This window comes from Brachyistius frenatus, unplaced genomic scaffold (genome assembly GCF_029030835.1).
Source record: "Brachyistius frenatus isolate BFR_SWC_R1_liver_20210118 unplaced genomic scaffold, ASM2903083v1 Contig_1, whole genome shotgun sequence".
Classification (NCBI taxonomy): domain Eukaryota; kingdom Metazoa; phylum Chordata; class Actinopteri; family Embiotocidae; genus Brachyistius; species Brachyistius frenatus.
In genome coordinates, this window is record NW_027210600.1 from 7067233 (window position 1) to 7085467 (window position 18235).

The window sequence follows — 18235 nt, forward strand, 5'->3', positions numbered from 1 at the left end:
CCTACTTTCCCTGAAGGCAACGTGACTGAGTAAGGTCCTCAGCCGTTTTTTGCTATGATGATGTCACTCATTATTCCACGCCCCCTCTCAGCTGACGCCACGCCCCCTCACAACTGACGCCACGCCCCCACTCCAGGTCAGGAACAAAAGTCTGAAACTGAACTCATAAGATCTGAAGGTGAAAAAAAGATCTGAAAGTGTAAATTAAATAAGATCTGAATCTGAAAGCGTAAACTCTACAGCTGAAAAAAATATGCGCAACAATTTCAATTCATAAGAAAATAAAAATTGAAAGTACATTTTTTTTTTTATTCAAAATAATTTCAGAATTTAATCAAAATTATATTCAAATTGAAAAAACTTTTCTCACACAAATTATTTTAGTTTAAATATATTGTTGTATTTTGAAAAGTTCAAGATCAAATCTTGAACTTTCAGTTTTAAATTTTAGTTTTTCATTTACTCATTTTCTTCGAATTAAAACTTTTGGCCTCGATCTGGCTCCATAAACACACAGACCAGTCCGGGGGCCAAACCACAGCGCTGCACTGCCACCTACTGGCCAGAAGTTAGGGCAGACTTTTGAATAAATTCATTTTATAGACTTTCCTTTATTCTGTCACTGCTCTTAACCAGTTCATTTTGAGACAATCAATATAAAACAGATTTACACTCAAACAACTTAAACAAAACAAAAAATTGACGATACATTTTGTGTATTATTTACACACTGATATCAGCGCTCAACTGGAAACGTCCATTATCTCTCTGTCCTGTACAGGGTCACAGGGGGCCTGGAGCCCATCCCTGCAGACTTTGGGAGAAGTCGCCGGCTCATCACTGGGTCAACACAGAAAGACAGACCACCATTCACACTCAAATTCACACCTACAACCAATTTACAATTACTGATTAACATAACATGCATTTCTTTGGTCCGTGGGGGGAAAAAACCAGGAGAAAACCAACGCGGGCAAAGGGAGAACATGCCAACTCCACACTTCCAGGAGCTAGCCGAGGTATGAACCGAGAACATCCTTTAAAACACAACAATTCCTCGATATCACCTTTTTCTGCATTCATTTCCGTCTGAAAAGTATTTTATAGTTGTGCATATCGATCATGTTTACGCCGATACCGCTGCATCTAATATCTGATCGACAATACCGATATATCAGTCGGGCAATAGTAAAAAAAATATATATATATATATATATATAGTAAAAGTACAAATGAAAGCGCATCTACCTCAAAACTGTATGGTACTTAAGTACATGTAGGTACTTAGTTACTTTCCACCTCTGGTAGTATTACGACTTCTGCTGGTAAAGAAAGAGAAGAATCGGTACTTCTTGTCTACTTCTTTCCTCCACCAGCAAATTACATGCAATACAAATCAATTTAAATAAAAAAAAAAAAAAACCTGTAATATCCCAACTCTGCTCCGCACCTTAAATGATCGCGGGGTACAAGGGGACGCAAAAGTTGAGGGATTTTTTTTTTTTTTTTTTTTTTTTCCCAATTATTGATTTCTCGCGTGAGTTGGAAGCGCGTGATCTTCTGCGCATCGAGAGCTGTAGGTAGTCCGCCATTGCTGTATGAAGAACTATCGGATCGGCGCTCGGCTGTCAACAATAAACTTGCGGTGCTGGCAGGGACGAGGAGCTCGGAGGTCGAGAGGAAGCTCGTCGGCTGCTCCGTCAACCAGTAGTCACCCTCCCTCCCCTCCTCTCGTCCTCCTCTCTCCCCCCCCCCCCCCACATTGGAGAACACTTTCATATGAACACAGAGCCCGCGGACGAGGCAACCATGTCCAATCTCAGCAAAGGCGGCACCAAGAAGGACACCAAAATGAGGATACGGGCCTTTCCTGTGAGTGCACGCCGGAGAAGGTGCTCTGTCTGCCCGGCGGGCGGCGACGTGACCGCCGTGGTCCGGAGGGGAGGGGAGGGGAGGGAGCTAAGTGCTACTAGCAGGCTAACCCAGCTGAGCAGCAGATATGACTTGGCTATCCGCGCACCAAGTGCAGCCGTCAAACGTCCGGTCGCCCCCCGCCGTCGGTCGGAGGGAGACTCTGTTATAATACGAACTCAAGTTATACCTTTTATTAACGTTTTACCTGCTTTTAACTTCCCAGACCGTCAGCGAGCAGCTCGGATGGGTCGACGCGGCTAATGTTAGCTCTTAGCACCCACCTCCTCCACCCTCCACCACCACCTCCTCTCTCGACTTGACACTTGTTGTTTTGACCGCTTTGTGGCTTTCTTTAATACACGCACGGTGTCTTTTGTGTCTGAACTCAAGATGAGGCCGACTCGTACGCACATAAATTGCCGGCTGGACTTCCAGCTGCGTGCGGGGAACAGACAGCCGCGTTACAGCAGCTCGAAACGGGGCTAACGAAAGACCGAGCAGCTAACCTGGTGGTGGTTGTGTGGTCGGTGTTTATCTGTTGTCGTTTCAGAGGTGGAATTATGATTCCTCTCCTCGTCCACTCTTTTTTTTTTTAATTTTTAATTTTTTAATCCCCAAATCATTAAAACTCCTCATCTATGAACTGACCTTTTTTTTTTTTTTTTTTTTATTCTGCATAAAACAGCAGCCTGGCTGCGGCTGACAAGAGGGTGTTATGCAGGTAGCCGATGGGTTGGAAACTCATCTCTGGCTCTTGAGTTTCTAGCTGTGTCATAGTGACAGCGAGCACCACAGCTTTCTCCTGTTAATTCAGTGAGGACCTGGACCTTCGTGAGCCTGTTGAACGTGGCCCAATCCTCCTGACAGCATCTTGACATGCATGTGTTTGGGCTTGTCTGCTGAGGAGTTCACAGTTAACACACCGAGGGTGGCATGAATTAAGTTTCCCCCCCTCTTCCCCCAACATGTCTTTGACTGTTGTGAAGACCACAGACATGCTGAAGTGAGCCGCTTAGGTTTAAAGCTTTTAATTATAGGCTGGATTATTGATTTGTAGTTGCAATGATGCACCGTTGGGTAGTAGTGTGCTGCAGGAGCTCCACACATTTTTCACTCTCGTCTGTAGTTGAGTTGTCACGATCAGGACATTTTAGTTGACGATTGTTTGTCAGCCGACTAATTATGATTCATGATTTAATTGTATGTTTCTAGTTGATTTTATGCCACTAGTTTAGTAAAAGCCTAATCGTAGTTTCGTATGCCTCGCGAGAAGGACGAGCTATTTATTGGTAGTAAACGCTGGAAAATGTGAACAAGAATTATACTTCCGTTTGCCTTTTTGAAAACCAAAAGTTCAACAGGGCAGCTATGATATGAATAACTGAACTGTAGAACGTTTGTTACTGAAATATACGAAGAAATCAATGACAGGTAGCAATATCCGAAATAAACAATCTACTAAGGCGGCACTTACTGTCCACTTAGATGCCATTAAACCGTAGCAGATGAGCGATGTGATGATGTCATTGAAAGAGTGTCAGTCAAACCTCCAAAGGGTAGAAAACGCAGCGGAAGTTATCGGGAAAATATGACATTTCTGTTAGTTTCATGCAGCTGTGTTTATACATAGGAGGGGAAACCACGGTAATGATTATGCAAAGTAATTCCAATCAGGAGATTATGTAATATTTGTGGCATGCCCAGTCTATAGTGGCTGATAACTTACAAATCATTTCACCTGATTTTATTATTCATCAGGGAAAGCTTGGCAAAATGTCATTTTAAAGCTTACAAAAGAAATAGTTACCCTTGTCAGTGTGCATGAATAACCACAAAGGATTCAACAGTTTTTGTCAGTTTAGTCACATTTGTAGTAGCCCACGCACTAGTATGCGCATGTAAACTATCCCTTACATATTTAATACTAATAGATTGGTATGTATAACGACAGCATATAGATATAGAGTTCACATTTTCCTAATAGAGCAGGTGCCTCTCTCTGGAGCGACTTAGGGGGTTGTTCAGACACAGATTATTCCCCCTCATGCCCATTTCGGAGAGAGATGGCAGAAATTGAATGTCACGCCTTTGCCCTTTAGGAGATAGACCGTCTAACCACTGTACCAATCATTTATTGGGTTAATTGGGTTTGAAGTAAGATGTCAAGAGAGACAGCAAGAGGAAGACAGGATTCAACCTAATCTAAATGCGCCAACCTCACCAAAGGTACTTTACCAACATACCAGAGATATCAGCTCAGGATTTGTAGAGAAACTGTTGATACACAAAACACAGTAGGTGGGGGGGGGGGGGCATTAAATAGGTGTATCCCCTCAGGAAGCCATAGTGATTATATTGCACTTTGGGGGTTTGTGTTGAACACAGCTGGAGTGAAAATAAGCTGACGCGATAACAGAGCTCCTTGGAGCTGTTAACGTAGCTGTCATGTGAGGTCCTTTTTGATGTATGTCAGGTCTTTTGCCGTAAATAATTCTTCCAGACGCAGCTTTCTTTCTCCCCTCCGTCATGTTCTGTGATCAGCAGACTCTAACAACATCCATAACTTCTGTACATTTAAAGCATATGATTGGTGGAGGTTGGTGGAGGTTTTAAGGTTCACAGCAGGGGAGAAATGATCAATTAAGAATTCCCCTCGCTGGCATATGTTCTCGTAAAATACGTTCACAGATGTCTGAACAGACAGCAAAAATGTGGGATCTTGTTGATTTGGCTGAAAAAACTGGCACCTTAGTTATAAAACTACCTTCTGACTGGCTCATTGCAAAGTAAATAATCAACTATTCTGCACCCACATGACCAGTGCAGAAAGAATCGGAGCACAAAAGTGCACAGTGGTGAGAGTCTGTTTGTATCGGGACACTTTATTTGGGTGTTAGGGTTTTTAATAAGCGTTGACACTAATAATCATATGGGATGATCATCCTATTCAACTGATTGCTGGCTACCTTTTGCAGATGACGATGGATGAGAAGTACGTCAACAATATCTGGGACCTCCTGAAGAATGCCATCCAGGAGATTCAGAGGAAGAACAACAGCGGCCTGAGCTTTGAGGAACTTTACCGTAACGCCTACACCATGGTGCTCCACAAACATGGAGAGAAGCTGTACACGGGCCTGCGGGAAGTCGTTACTGAACACCTTATCAACAAAGTAAGAGCCACACAGATCCGAGGCGAACACAGTTGCAGAGTGAGGCTGAAAGTCAAGTGATGACAGATCGAATGAAACATTTACTCGTGTATTTGACTTCGCTCATTCAAGTGTGTCACGCATACGAGTACAAACTTACTTTAACATTGAATGGAGTTGTACGAACATCTAGGCCCAAGTCTACACACAATAACACTGAAACTATTTTTGATCTGTTGTGCCAACAAGAGACCTGATCTCGGACAATGGTAGGAAAATCTAAATTTAATCAGACCTACAGATTGAATTTTAAGCTAACTGCTTAGTCTGTTTGTTGCCAAACAGCATCTGGCATCGGCTTTATACGAAAATTCATCGTACTGCTTGTTTTTTTATTCTATTCAAAACAAACGTACCAAAGTAGACGCTGTTTCCATTTGGGAGCAGCCTCGTGAGGGTGAGTGAGCGTACAATTAAGTTGGAAAAAGGAAGAATTCAATTTCACAGGTTACTACTCAGGTCTTTTGTAGTGGCTGATTTGTAAAATCCTTCACTCGTACCTTCTTTTGACCAGTTCTTCATTCCTGTGGCTGGCGAGAAAGTGTTGTTTTTGTTTTTGTTTTTTTAATATCGCCTTGACTGAGGACAATTTTCTCAAATTAGAAATTTAGTTTGATGTTTTTTACCTGGAGAAACCCATTTAAATTAAGTAGCTGAAATGGCAAATGTTGATGAATTGGATTGTTCTAAGCAGCCTTGGGGAAAAAAGCACAAAAGGAGGGCATGCCAAAATTAGTCAAAATACCTGCTAATAAATTACAAAAGCACTCAATGAATGCCAAGCTGTCAGTTGTTTTCGAAAGCATGTAATTAGGAATAAATTAAGTTTGTCCATGATATGTTTAGTGAGTGCTGCTGTGCAGATACCCAGTGAGCAATATTTAAGGAGGCTGCAGTTGAATACCAGCCAGGTGGTTTTACAGCTTAATTAAATGCACATTCAGAACTTGGCAGGCTCTGTAAATTAGCAGTCAGGGAATGTCAACAACTTTGTAGATCAAAGAAGAGAGATCTGACACCTGAGTGGGTTTTTATTATCTAATAATGAGCCAAGTATCAGTTTGAAAGAAAGACAGTTGTAATGGTTCGGATGCGTCTTGAAAATCCACACGTTATTCTCAGTTCAACAAAACTGCAGATGGACTGTAAGGTTATTTTAATGCAGCAGTCCGTCCACATCACAGTGTGGTTTGATAGATAATGTTTGGCCTAACAATTGCTGCCATTAAAATTGATTAACAGAAGGACTTGGATATGTGAAATGTCTTTGAACAGTGACACGCTGTAATCTAGACAAGGGCTGAAGAAGAGCTAACAATCTGTTGGTAACCCTGCATGTCAGCTCAAACACAGCCAAACTTTTCTCTTTTTTGTTTTTTTCAACAAACATTCCAGTTTTTTTAAGATTAATGGAGTTTTTCTGGTGTTGCCTCTGTGACTCCAAAACCATGGCTGTGACCGTGACTCTGTAATGTCTCATCAGAAACCAACTGATTAAATCACACCTTAATTCTTGACAGTGTTGTATCGCATCTTTCAAAATAGCCTTTTGTTAGTTTAATATTTTGATCTGTAATATACGCATTGTTTAATATGATGGAGTAACAGCTTCCTTTTATTAGCACCAAGCCGTAATAGTAGCCTCATAAGCCTCAGATTGAAGGTTGATCTCATGTAACATTAAGAGCAGAGGCGATTATTCATTATCTCTGCCCAGGAGGAGAAGAAAGGGGAGGTCGGTGTGCCCTTAAGAATCCTATTCTACAGAGACGTTTGGTTTACAGTGCTGAGTCACACTGCAGTGTGATTATTATCAAGCTGTTGTATGCCTGACTAGTAGAGAGGAGGTCTCATGAATACAGCAAAGTAAGTTAAAATAAAAGCCTGCATGAACAAGAAATCACAAGGATGGGTGCCAGCTGGATTCAGAAGCATTTTTCTCTGCAGAAAAACTGCAGAATGTCCTCATGAATATGTGTTACTCTCTCGCCCAAAGGTACGAGAAGATGTCCTCAACTCTCTAAACAATAACTTCCTACAAACCCTAAATCAGGCCTGGAACGACCACCAGACAGCAATGGTGATGATCAGAGATATCCTGATGTATATGGTGAGTGACTTCCAGAAACTGAAGACAAAGGTCGGGAAGTAACACTGAAACCAAACTGTCAGGCCGCGTAATCATGCAGCACACAAAGAGCCGAGGAGTTTCACTTTATGCATTTTTCTTCTTTTAAAATTATGACACAAACACATTTAAGCGCGGGAACAACACCGGCAGTAACTTTGAAAATGCATGTTGTCCCAGACAATAATCCTCTTTCTGTGAATTTGTGCCACAGGACCGGGTGTACGTACAGCAGAACAATGTAGAGAATGTCTACAACCTGGGTCTGATCATCTTTAGGGATCAGGTGGTCCGCTATGGCTGCATCAGAGACCACCTCCGCCAGACCCTGCTGGACATGATCGCACGCGAGAGGAAGGGCGAGGTGGTGGACAGGTAGCCAGAAGTCAAAGACACGATTTACTGCATGGTTACCTTTTTATAAATGATCTGGGGTTTTTTTGTGGGTTTTTTTTTAGTTTCAGTCTGAAAAATTGGAAAGAAAATGAAAGTCACATCTTAAGTATTTTAAAGACGTATATAATATAAAATCATCGAACAGAGGTGGACAGAGCGAATTGCTTTTGATATGAGGAATAAAAGAGCTGTCAAATACATTTTCTGCATTTACACCCACTTGGATTTTTTTTTTTAAACACCTCTGACATTTTAAAACCATTGATTTTTTCCAAGACTTATGCACTGTGGAGTTTTTCAACGAATGAATAATAATAAGTTAGTTGGCAGCTATAATAAGTTTGAAACAAGCACCCACCTAAGATTTTTTTTTTTATTTGTTCTTGTTTTTGTTTTTTTTCTGAAAAAGAAAAAAGATTTTCTTTTGCATTACTCGCTGTGCTTTTAACATGCGGTCTGCTTCTCTTCTCCTCCAGGGGAGCCATTAGAAACGCCTGCCAGATGTTAATGATCCTCGGCCTTGAGGGGAGATCTGTTTATGAAGAAGACTTTGAAGCACCCTTCTTAGAAATGTCCGCAGAATTTTTCCAGGTTCGGGACAGATTTTAATTCCACTGATTGCTCATTGTTTATCTGTATTTGTTGCTGCTTTGGCAACGTCTTCCCTTCCTGGGGGAACTATATAACGAAAATAGTGAAATGGATAAAACGGTTTAAATACTGGTGATTCTCAAAACGTCTTTGTTTCTTGTTTTCGTTTAGATGGAGAGCCAAAAGTTCCTTGCAGAAAACAGTGCCAGTGTGTACATAAAGAAGGTAGAGGCCAGGATTAATGAGGAGATTGAGCGGGTAATGCACTGCCTGGATAAATCCACAGAGGAGCCCATCGTCAAGGTGGTGGAACGCGAGCTCATCTCCAAACACATGAAGACCATCGTAGAGATGGAGAACTCAGGCCTGGTCCACATGCTCAAAAACGGCAAAACAGACGGTAAGTGTTCGGTCTTATTCACTCACACTTGATGTCGTCAGTGTTTGTAGTCGGTCATTATTTGTTAGAAAAGAAATCCACACGTCACAGTGAAAGCTCAGAACATTCTTCATATAACAGAGAAATGGAAACACCAACACTCTTGAATAAACAATGTATTTGTCACTTGCAGGATGTGTTGTTATTGGATCAGTGATACAGTCTCGCTGTGTTCCCCTTGTTCATGTCACAAACAATCGTACCTGAGCAATTCAAGGTTGATTTGATTTCAGTGAAACTGGGAATGCAGTGCCAGAAAATATTTCAGTTCACTCTGTGCAAATACGCCTACTCTTCAGAACATCCTCAGTCCTTTTGTGGTTGGTAGAAATGGATTTCTGATATGTGTGTTCATGCATGTCCCTTCACAGATTTGGCATGCATGTACAAGCTGTTCAGCAGGGTTCCCAATGGGCTGAAGACCATGTGTGAGTGCATGAGCTCATACCTGCGGGAGCAAGGCAAGGCTCTCGTGTCAGAGGAGGGAGAAGGAAAAAACCCTGTAGACTATATCCAGGTACGACGATGGTTAATCAGGACACGCCGCAGTTATTGGTCATTGTATTTTGTCAATCTGCACAAACTTTATTTGAAGTTTTCAATGAATTTTCCTCAGTAAGATAATACACTGCTCAGATGATGTTGTTTTGTAGGTGGCTAAGAGAGATACATGCACCGGTCCCAACATGAAACCTTGTTTGGAGTAATCAGGCTCAGTACACTTCAGCACACCATTGCGTGAGGACCACAAGGCATTTTCATAACCTCCCAGCAGAGTATAAGCGCTCCATGTTTATGGCCACAAACCATTATGGTCTCTGCCATCAACCTCACCGAGTCATTGCACTTTACTCGTTAACATGTGAGGAGACGAAGCGACTCGAGACGAAGCTTTGAAGCTCCACTTTTAGTACTGAATTTCTTGTCTGAAATAATCTTGGTGAGTTCTGTTCATAGGTTCTTACTCTCATCTAACAGACAGCAGCCTCCATGTTTTTTGATCAGATCAGCTCTCCTTTGCACCCTGACATTTTTCTGATGAGGTCAGCTTTCCTCTGCTGTAACTGCTGTAATTACTGTGTTAAGCTACCGCTAATGCGAACAGCTGCTGTATCATTCCTCTTCGATCTCGTCTCCCTGCCCCCTTGCTGCAGGGTTTGCTCGACCTGAAGACCCGTTTCGACCGTTTCCTGCAGGAGTCCTTCAACAATGACCGACTCTTCAAACAAACTATTGCTGGCGATTTTGAGTACTTCCTCAACCTCAACTCGCGCTCTCCTGAATACCTCTCACTCTTCATTGATGATAAACTGAAGAAGGGAGTAAAAGGGGTGAGCCCTCTAATGGACCTACTCTGTCATTTTAAAACACACAGACAGATGTTACTGACCTGCTTATTAATAATGGATTACTACACTGCAGTCTAAAACCCTTTTGGTTTCATGGATTACATGTCATCATCTCATGTTGAGAGTTGAAGAATTCCAGATTTGTTAAAGGTGTGGGTTTCTGTTTTCTTCTAGGTTTCACTTCAATTTGGCATAGCTCCATCTTTTGTATTTGTTATTACTGCATAAAATTAGGAAATGTTTGTAATCATTTTTCATGTGTAATTCAATTCAGTAGGTTGTGTTGCATATCAAAAATTCTGGTGAGAGTAAGTCGCGAAGTCTATCCCTGACTGTGATGGGTATATCTTGACCCTGTGTCTTGTTTATTTCGTCCAGCTGACAGAGCAGGAGGTCGAGTCCATACTGGACAAGGCCATGGTGCTCTTCCGCTTCATGCAGGAGAAGGACGTGTTTGAGAGGTACTACAAGCAGCACCTGGCTCGCAGGCTGCTCACCAACAAGAGCGTCTCTGATGACTCTGAAAAGAACATGATCTCTAAGCTAAAGGTGAGTGGGCGTTTGATCTCATCAAGTTACACTCTCTGGAGTCTGGAGGAAGAAACTTCTTCAGCCTTGTAATCAAGCTTTAGTGATTTTATGCAAATCACATCACTATGAAGTTTTCTCTGAATCAGCTGTAAAAGAAGTCATTTATTTGTGGAGACACCGCCTGTGCTCAAGTTGATCTTTAATCAATGTCTTGGTGAATTACAAGGTTAGGAGAGAAGTCTGCTTACTGTATCCACCTGCCACTGTTTGTTGAGCACCATATGAGTTATGATTTACCCTAAATGGCTTTGGATTAGTCAATGAAATCCTTCTTCTGGTCTTTCTTTGCTCAGACTGAGTGTGGCTGTCAGTTCACCTCTAAACTGGAGGGCATGTTCCGGGACATGAGCATCTCCAACACCACCATGGACGAGTTTAGACAACATCTACAGACGACTGGGGTGAGGATGCGCCACATGTCGCAAACCATTCTGTCAAAACAATGAGCTGATTTGCTACCTCTAAACAGTACATGGCTGCTTGACTGACTGAACATTGCTGCGCTGCTCAGTTACATCAAGACAATAATGCGCCTAACTATCCGTGTCCTGGATGTACTTGGTGCTAGCTTCTGGCTTGTGCTGTGCTTTCACAGAGCTTTTTGACACCAGAGTGTCTGTAACTCTATTTGGTTGCCATTATAGTTGGTTCAAGCAAGTGTCATTCATATTAAGCGCATGTTGGTTACATTCATTAAGTGAGTACAAAACATAAATCTGAATAATTATTTGTATTTTTGTGTGGATGCAACATATTTGTCCGTTTCGGATAAACAGTCTAAGATGTGTCTTTTTTGTGTCATTTACCTTCAGGTTACACTGATAACAACTTGTCCACAATAGCACTAAGCTACAGGATGTATTTGCATCAGCGTAGACGGAAGCCTGACCTAACATCTCGTGGGTTTTTTTAACTTTAGGTGTCACTCGGAGGGGTGGATCTCACTGTGAGAGTCCTGACAACAGGATACTGGCCAACGCAATCAGCAACACCCAAGTGCAATATCCCCCCTTCACCACGACATGCATTTGAAGTGTTTAGAAGGTTTGTCATCTGGACACTTTAATCACAAAACGAGTTTATTGCTTACATGTGCGAATGGTTTTATGTCTGCACTTTGTTTTGTCAATGTTGTCTCTGTGTGATCCAAAAGGAGGAGTGTAACTAAGCCACTCTTTATGTTTTGTTACAAGTGCAAGCTGAACAGAGTAGCAACTTTTCCCCCATTTCCTGAAGATATAAGCTCACCTTTATTTCTAGAAAGTGACAAAGTCACCCTGCGGTCTGTTGTAGAAATGACCAACACCCAAGTTAGATTAGTTGTGGTGCGTTGACTGTTTTCGGAGGTTGATCTGGTATAACTTCTGGTTTGCAGGTTTTACCTTGGTAAGCACAGCGGGAGACAACTCACCCTGCAGCACCATATGGGTTCTGCAGATCTAAATGCCACCTTCTACGGCCCCCTCAAAAAGGTGTGTGAAACCTTTGAAGGGGAGTTTCAGCACTTTTCAACCTAGTGGATGCCTTTAATGCCTTGAAGCGGTTAATTTTTCTGTTTTACGATGACAAACTGGAGCATTTATAGTTCAAGTGTAACAGGATTGTACATTGGAAAATAACAAGGTGACCAGGTATCAGTTTTGAGGCTTTGTTTTGCTACTCTGATTTTCTATAAGAAACGTTTTGCAAACGCTGAAACACCTTTTAACGTAGACATAACACAATCATAATAATAGATCCAGCTAAATGTGAAGAATATTATTTCTCAATTTCAGTTGGAATTATTTTCTCGTGAAAATGCACATCATTCGAGCAAAGAGGAAGCCTACTGTTTTGTGGACTTTGAGTAACAACAGCATATTCATTTTGTAAAAGAGGATTTTGAGTCACACTTTCAGATTCTGATCTTTCATCCAAACTCATCAACAGGAGGATGGATCAGAGGTTGTAGTGGGAGGGGCCCAGGTGACAGGCTCCAACACCAGAAAGCACATCCTGCAGGTGTCCACCTTCCAGATGACCATCCTCATGCTTTTCAACAACAGAGATAAATCCACCTTTGAGGTACGCAACGTAATTCCCCACAGTCCACGCAATCTGATCGTGTGTTCTGATGCCCCACATCACAAAAACAGTCAAGCCAGGGCAAGAAACACAAAGTGTGTTGGTTTAAGTGGACACTTACAGCAGGGAAATGTTATTCAAAGACAAGTTTCAGACTGTGGCCTCTGTAATGTCTTGGTTATTGTTTTGTCATGACCCCAAACTTGATCTCTTAGGAGATCCAGCAGGAGACGGACATCCCAGAGCGGGAGCTGGTGCGAGCACTGCAGTCTCTGGCCTGTGGGAAACCCACTCAGAGAGTTCTCACCAAGGAACCCAAGTCCAAGGAGATCGAAAATGGCCACGTGTTTACAGTTAATGACCAGTTTACCTCCAAACTGCACCGTGTCAAAATCCAGACAGGTACACAAAATCATCAAGTTTATATGATGAATGAAGGAGAACATAATGTTATATTTGTGGTGCTATCTGGAGATAATGATACACAAAACCCTTGTGAGGAAGAGAGTTTTATTGTTTCAAAATATAAACGTCTGATGAATCAGTCAATGAACTTCAGTCTTTATCAGTTGGCTGTGTGATTGAGGCACTTTCTATCAGAGGTGGTGGTCAGATATTAACTCTCAATCAAAGCTGCATTTAGTTATGAGGGAAAAAAGTGCTTTTTCTTTTGTCTCACTTTGGGTGCTGGGGTAGATTTTCGCTCTGTCTTTTGTGCGCTTGTTCACTGTTTTCTGTGATAACAAGCTGCACCTGGATTATAGTTACAGTTTGTCTTGCGTATTTTGTTTCAGGACCTTAACCTACCTACTCGTGTGTCTACGCTAAACAAGATACAACTTGGACTAGATTTTTACTCAAGTTAAAACATTTTCAATCAGAAACTCGACAGAGGCATCTACTGTTTATTCCAGTAAATCTGCAAACTCGCCACTAAATGCCAGTAAATCCTCTACGCTGCTCGTTTTAAGCCTTAGCACCCGAATGGACACAAATTGCGTCCAAATTCCCCACAACTTCCTCTCGGTTGAATTTCACAGCGACTATTCATCACAGGTAGATGCCATGCGTACCCTATGAAATCGCACGAAGCGCTTTCCAGAAATACCGTTGCAGAGAGGGTTTAAGTTGAAGTTGTGTCGTTATGACACACCGTCCTTCTCCCCTCCCGCTAATCTTAATTGAATAATTACCAAAGTCCCGATCGCTTCACAACGTGCTGTACATCAAAATAAACATCAGAACTTACCCTTCTGATGATACCTGGCGTTTCTCTGTACGACAAGCTCACCTCTACTGTCTCAAACATAGGGCTAATATTACATCCTACTCTGTATGAAAAAAAACAACAACCAAAAAGTTGTTCATGAAATTAGATTTCCTTCAGGTACTGAACACGTATTTTTTTTTGTAATTGCTGAGTCATACAGTGTCCCAGAAACATGGCTTAGATATTGCCAGATTCTAGACAAAAACTCCTCTACACAACTATAAAAAGATATCTCTACTTGCAATACTTTATGGTGAGATACATGTAAAAACATAACAATTTCATGACTTTTCTTTTTTCCTTGATTATAAAGGCTAATGTGAAAAAAAATCTCGAACTATTATCAAATTAAATGATGAAAGATCTGGATAGGCCATACTGTCCTGAAAATAACAGGACATATTAGGAATGGTTAGCCCCTATTATGACCAAGATGTGAGCTTCCAAGTGAAGTCAGTGAAATTATCCTGAAAGTAGGCTGGGGTTCAAAGGGTCAAAGGTCAGGAAAAGTTGGGAGATAATTACTGTTTAAAGTAAATATTACAGTATTTTTGATATCATGTTATGGTATACTCTTCCTGTATTTAGCAGAGGTGTAATAGGTCCACTGTTCAACTGCCACCTGACTCATGTCAGACATGCTGCAACTACTGTTTATCACCACCGGGGCGGCCAAAGAGAATACAATGGAGATATTCGAGTCTGCTACTTTAAATCAATTATTTGGGGAAAAAGCATGTACTTTAATCACACTACTTGTCTCTGCCATTTATTTGCCTTTGCCGTGCATCTCCTAGTGGCTGCCAAACAGGGGGAGTCGGATCCAGAGAGGAAGGAGACGCGACAGAAAGTGGACGACGACAGGAAGCACGAGATTGAAGCTGCTATTGTTCGCATCATGAAGTCCAGAAAGAAGATGCAGCACAATGTCCTAGTAGCAGAGGTCAGTCAGCCGAAATGGTTCCTGTGATTTTAAATGGCAGCTAGAATTTCAAAAAGGTTAAGAAGATAGTTGTAATAAACTAGACTATATTTTTTCGGCCTCCTCATTTTTTCACGGTGGACGTTAGGATATTTTCTTCCCCTCAGTGGAAAACGATGTGATGCACACAAACGGAGACGTCTTGTCTCACCTCTTGTTTTTCAAAAGTTGAAATGAAAGTTTTGCATAACGGACTTTCTCTAACTTAAACATTAAAAACTACGGAATGGACATGATTTTCGAATAGTTGAATATTCAAAATATATGACGGTGCTGTTTTTCGGTAAATGAACGGTGAAAGAAGAAGCTCTGAAAAATGACAGGATATTGAAGGATGCAGCGTTCTGTACTGATTACTGTGTTTTGTGTCTCGTGTCTCCACAGGTCACACAGCAGTTGCGAGCACGATTCCTTCCTAGTCCTGTAGTCATCAAGAAACGCATTGAAGGACTCATTGAGAGGGAATATTTGGCAAGAACACCGGAGGACCGCAAAGTGTACACTTATGTAGCATAAAACAAGTGAATTCTATGAAAGCTAGCATCCAGTTGAGAAAAACTGAGGGCCTTGTTTTTTTTGTGGACTGCTATGTGTTTGAATGAACTTGGAAGTGCTTTCATCATTGATTCTGGGAAACACTGGGAAGCTTAACTTTTTCTTCCATAAAAATGTGTAAAAAAAAAAAAAAAAAAAAAAATGCAAAGATGGCGAAGTTTTCTAGCAATATTAGATTTCTTCTGCAGAGAGAAGTGAACGGAGGGGATCTAGTTTTGTATAAAATCATGTTTCTTGTGGCCTTTGGAGAGAACTGGGTGAGCCTGTTTGCCAATTACTACATGCTGTCCAGAGCGAGTGTAGACATGTTAAAGCAAACACGTGGCTACATGGAGACCATGAAAACATTTGAACTCACTCCCCCTGTTTTTAAATGTTGATGTCGATGTGTTATGTTTGTGTTTCGTGGCACAATAATGGCTGTACAGGTTGACGGACAGTCTCGGCCTTTTCCTCACGGAGGATTTTTACATTTAAAGAAGAGGACAAAGTGTTAACTGGTACAGACCTGGTTTACAACAGCAGCAAAATACATTTTGAGTACTTGAGAAAACATGAAGAGTGCTTAATTTATGTTGCAAAATATGGTTTTCGGGGTTGTTTTAATGTCTGATATGAATTCAGTGTACCTCACTTCACAGCTGAAATATTTAATGCCATTTTTAGTCATTTAGCCAGGTCTGTACTAGTGTTTAGTCAGATCAAGGGCTGTTGCTTCACAGCATGCTTTTATCTAACGGATCGATCAGGGGAATAAGACAAACACAAAACTCCAGAAATAGTGTTTGGTCTCACATTTTTCACTTAAGGCCTGCTGTATTGATCGGCCAAAAAAAAAGATCTCCTCTCTTTGAATGGAAGGCTCCATGTGGTGCAGGCTTCAAAGAGGATATATATTTTTTTTGTTATTCTTGACTGCATTTTGAACGGGCGGAACCAGTCTAGCACCATGTTCTAATGTGTACAAATTGTAAGATAATTATTGTACTCACTGCGAAGGTGGATTGTACAGGGCCTTGTTTTCATCATATTAAATGTAGAATAAAAAAAAACAAGGAAGGGGTGGGTTTTTTTTTTTTTCTTTCTTTCATGAAAAGGCCTCGCAAGCATGAGAAATACTTGCCTCTCCAACCATAATTGAAGCTTAATTTAAATGGTTAGCCACAGTCAAACTCTCTGTTCACTAGAGGAGTTTGGCAGCCACATTGTTTACAACAGTATTGTGAGCTTTACGTGCAACTATTTTCCATTCGTCTTAATCTTCATGATAAAATTTTAATTATTTATTTCTACTGTGCTGTTGTAGGGAGATGTAGGTCCCACTGGTCATTTTGCAGGATGTAGTTTGTGTTGCCGTTGAATCGTATTGTGTCATACTGAGTGGTGTTTTACCCTCTGATTAAAAAGAAAAAAGAAACGGCACAACTACCAAAAACTAAAACCTTCAAAATGACCTTAAACCTGAATTGACACCTCTAAAAAAGAAAATCTGAACATTTGAAAATGCCCAATATTATGGTGCCCCAAAGAGTTCAGTAACACAACAATGATCAAATAATACATTAATACATCCATGAGGTTGTCCGATTGCCATCAGAGCATTCAGTTCAAACTGTCCAGTTTGTCTTGGTTGGCAAAGACTTTAGGTTAAAGTGCCATTATGAAGCAAAACTGCAATTAAACAAAAATAAAAAAGAAGGACAAAATAACATCTCGTAATTAGTTTAAAAAGAACTTTAAAGAGGTGGAAAATAAGTACATTTACTCAAGTACTTGAGTTGAGTACAGTTTTGAGGGATTTGAGTGTTTCTGTCTCGGTAATCCCTCTACTACATTTAAGGAGGAAGTGTTGCACGTTTTACTACATTTGCTCCATTTATCTGACAGCTTCGGTTACTTTTCAGATTTAACACAACAGATACTATAACAAGCCTTTAAAATACAACACGTTGTTAAGATCAAACCAGTAGTTTCCAACTTGTCTGAGTTGTTAACAGCTTCACCAAATAGTGAATAGGAATTGTTCTGCTCTACTTCTCAAATATCATTTAAATAAATGTTCAAACGATCCAAAATGTTAAAAAAAAAAAAAGTTAAAGGTCAGAGTTGTGAATCAGAACCTTTTTTCTTCTCCTTTAATCATAATCATCTGATGACCCATCAGATTTATTTTCTGTCTCTTGTTTTTAAAGTTGTTCAAACCAGCTCCACTTGCAACATGCTGCTTGCACAGATGCTTCCGTGTTAATAATCCAATGATGTCATAGCCTAATATGACAACCAAACCAGAACTTTTACTTTCATACTGTAACTATAATTTTGCTGCTAATACCTCGGTACATTTATGAGAGAAGTATTTTTATTGCATGACTTTGGAGTATTTCCTTGGTACTTTTACAAGGATCTGAATATTTCTTCCAGACTTCCACCACTGGTTTTTAAACATGACCTGTATTATTCCTCACGTGACGTTTTATTTCATGCTTGTTTAAACTTCATACATGAAAGCAGGATGTATCGCGGTATTGTTGAGTGTGTTAAGTGTTGTTCTGGGTTAGACACTTGTAAAAGGTTTTTTTTATTATTATTATTTTACTCCACATTATTTAACTGTCTTGTCAAAACTCGGGTTGACTGCTTCAAAAAAAAAAAAAAAAAAAAAAAAGCAGCTCTTCATGAGTTTAATACTCTTAAGAAGGTTTTAGCTAACAAGGTCTTTAATTTGCAGGGTTTTAGAGCCTCCC

At 40.8% G+C, this 18235-nt stretch overlaps 1 protein-coding gene across 2 annotated transcripts; it reads left to right on the top strand.

The window, feature by feature from the left end:
* The first annotated feature begins 1763 nt into the window (after positions 1-1763).
* Positions 1764-16546, top strand: cul3b (cullin 3b). 2 transcript variants are annotated; one of them, XM_069719991.1, is made up of 16 exons: positions 1764-1872; positions 4890-5087; positions 7123-7236; positions 7469-7629; positions 8127-8241; positions 8413-8641; positions 9052-9197; positions 9835-10011; positions 10408-10578; positions 10914-11021; positions 11540-11664; positions 11996-12092; positions 12550-12684; positions 12900-13086; positions 14752-14897; positions 15321-16546. In XM_069719991.1, the coding sequence occupies exons 1-16, from the start codon at positions 1780-1782 to the stop codon at positions 15450-15452; spliced, it is 2334 nt and encodes a 777-aa protein (XP_069576092.1). In that variant the 5' UTR covers positions 1764-1779; the 3' UTR covers positions 15453-16546. The 2 variants fall into 2 exon arrangements, with proteins under 2 accessions (XP_069576092.1, XP_069576016.1); XM_069719915.1 differs by lacking the exon at positions 1764-1872 and adding an exon at positions 2888-2917.
* Positions 16547-18235: the final 1689 nt, after the last annotated feature.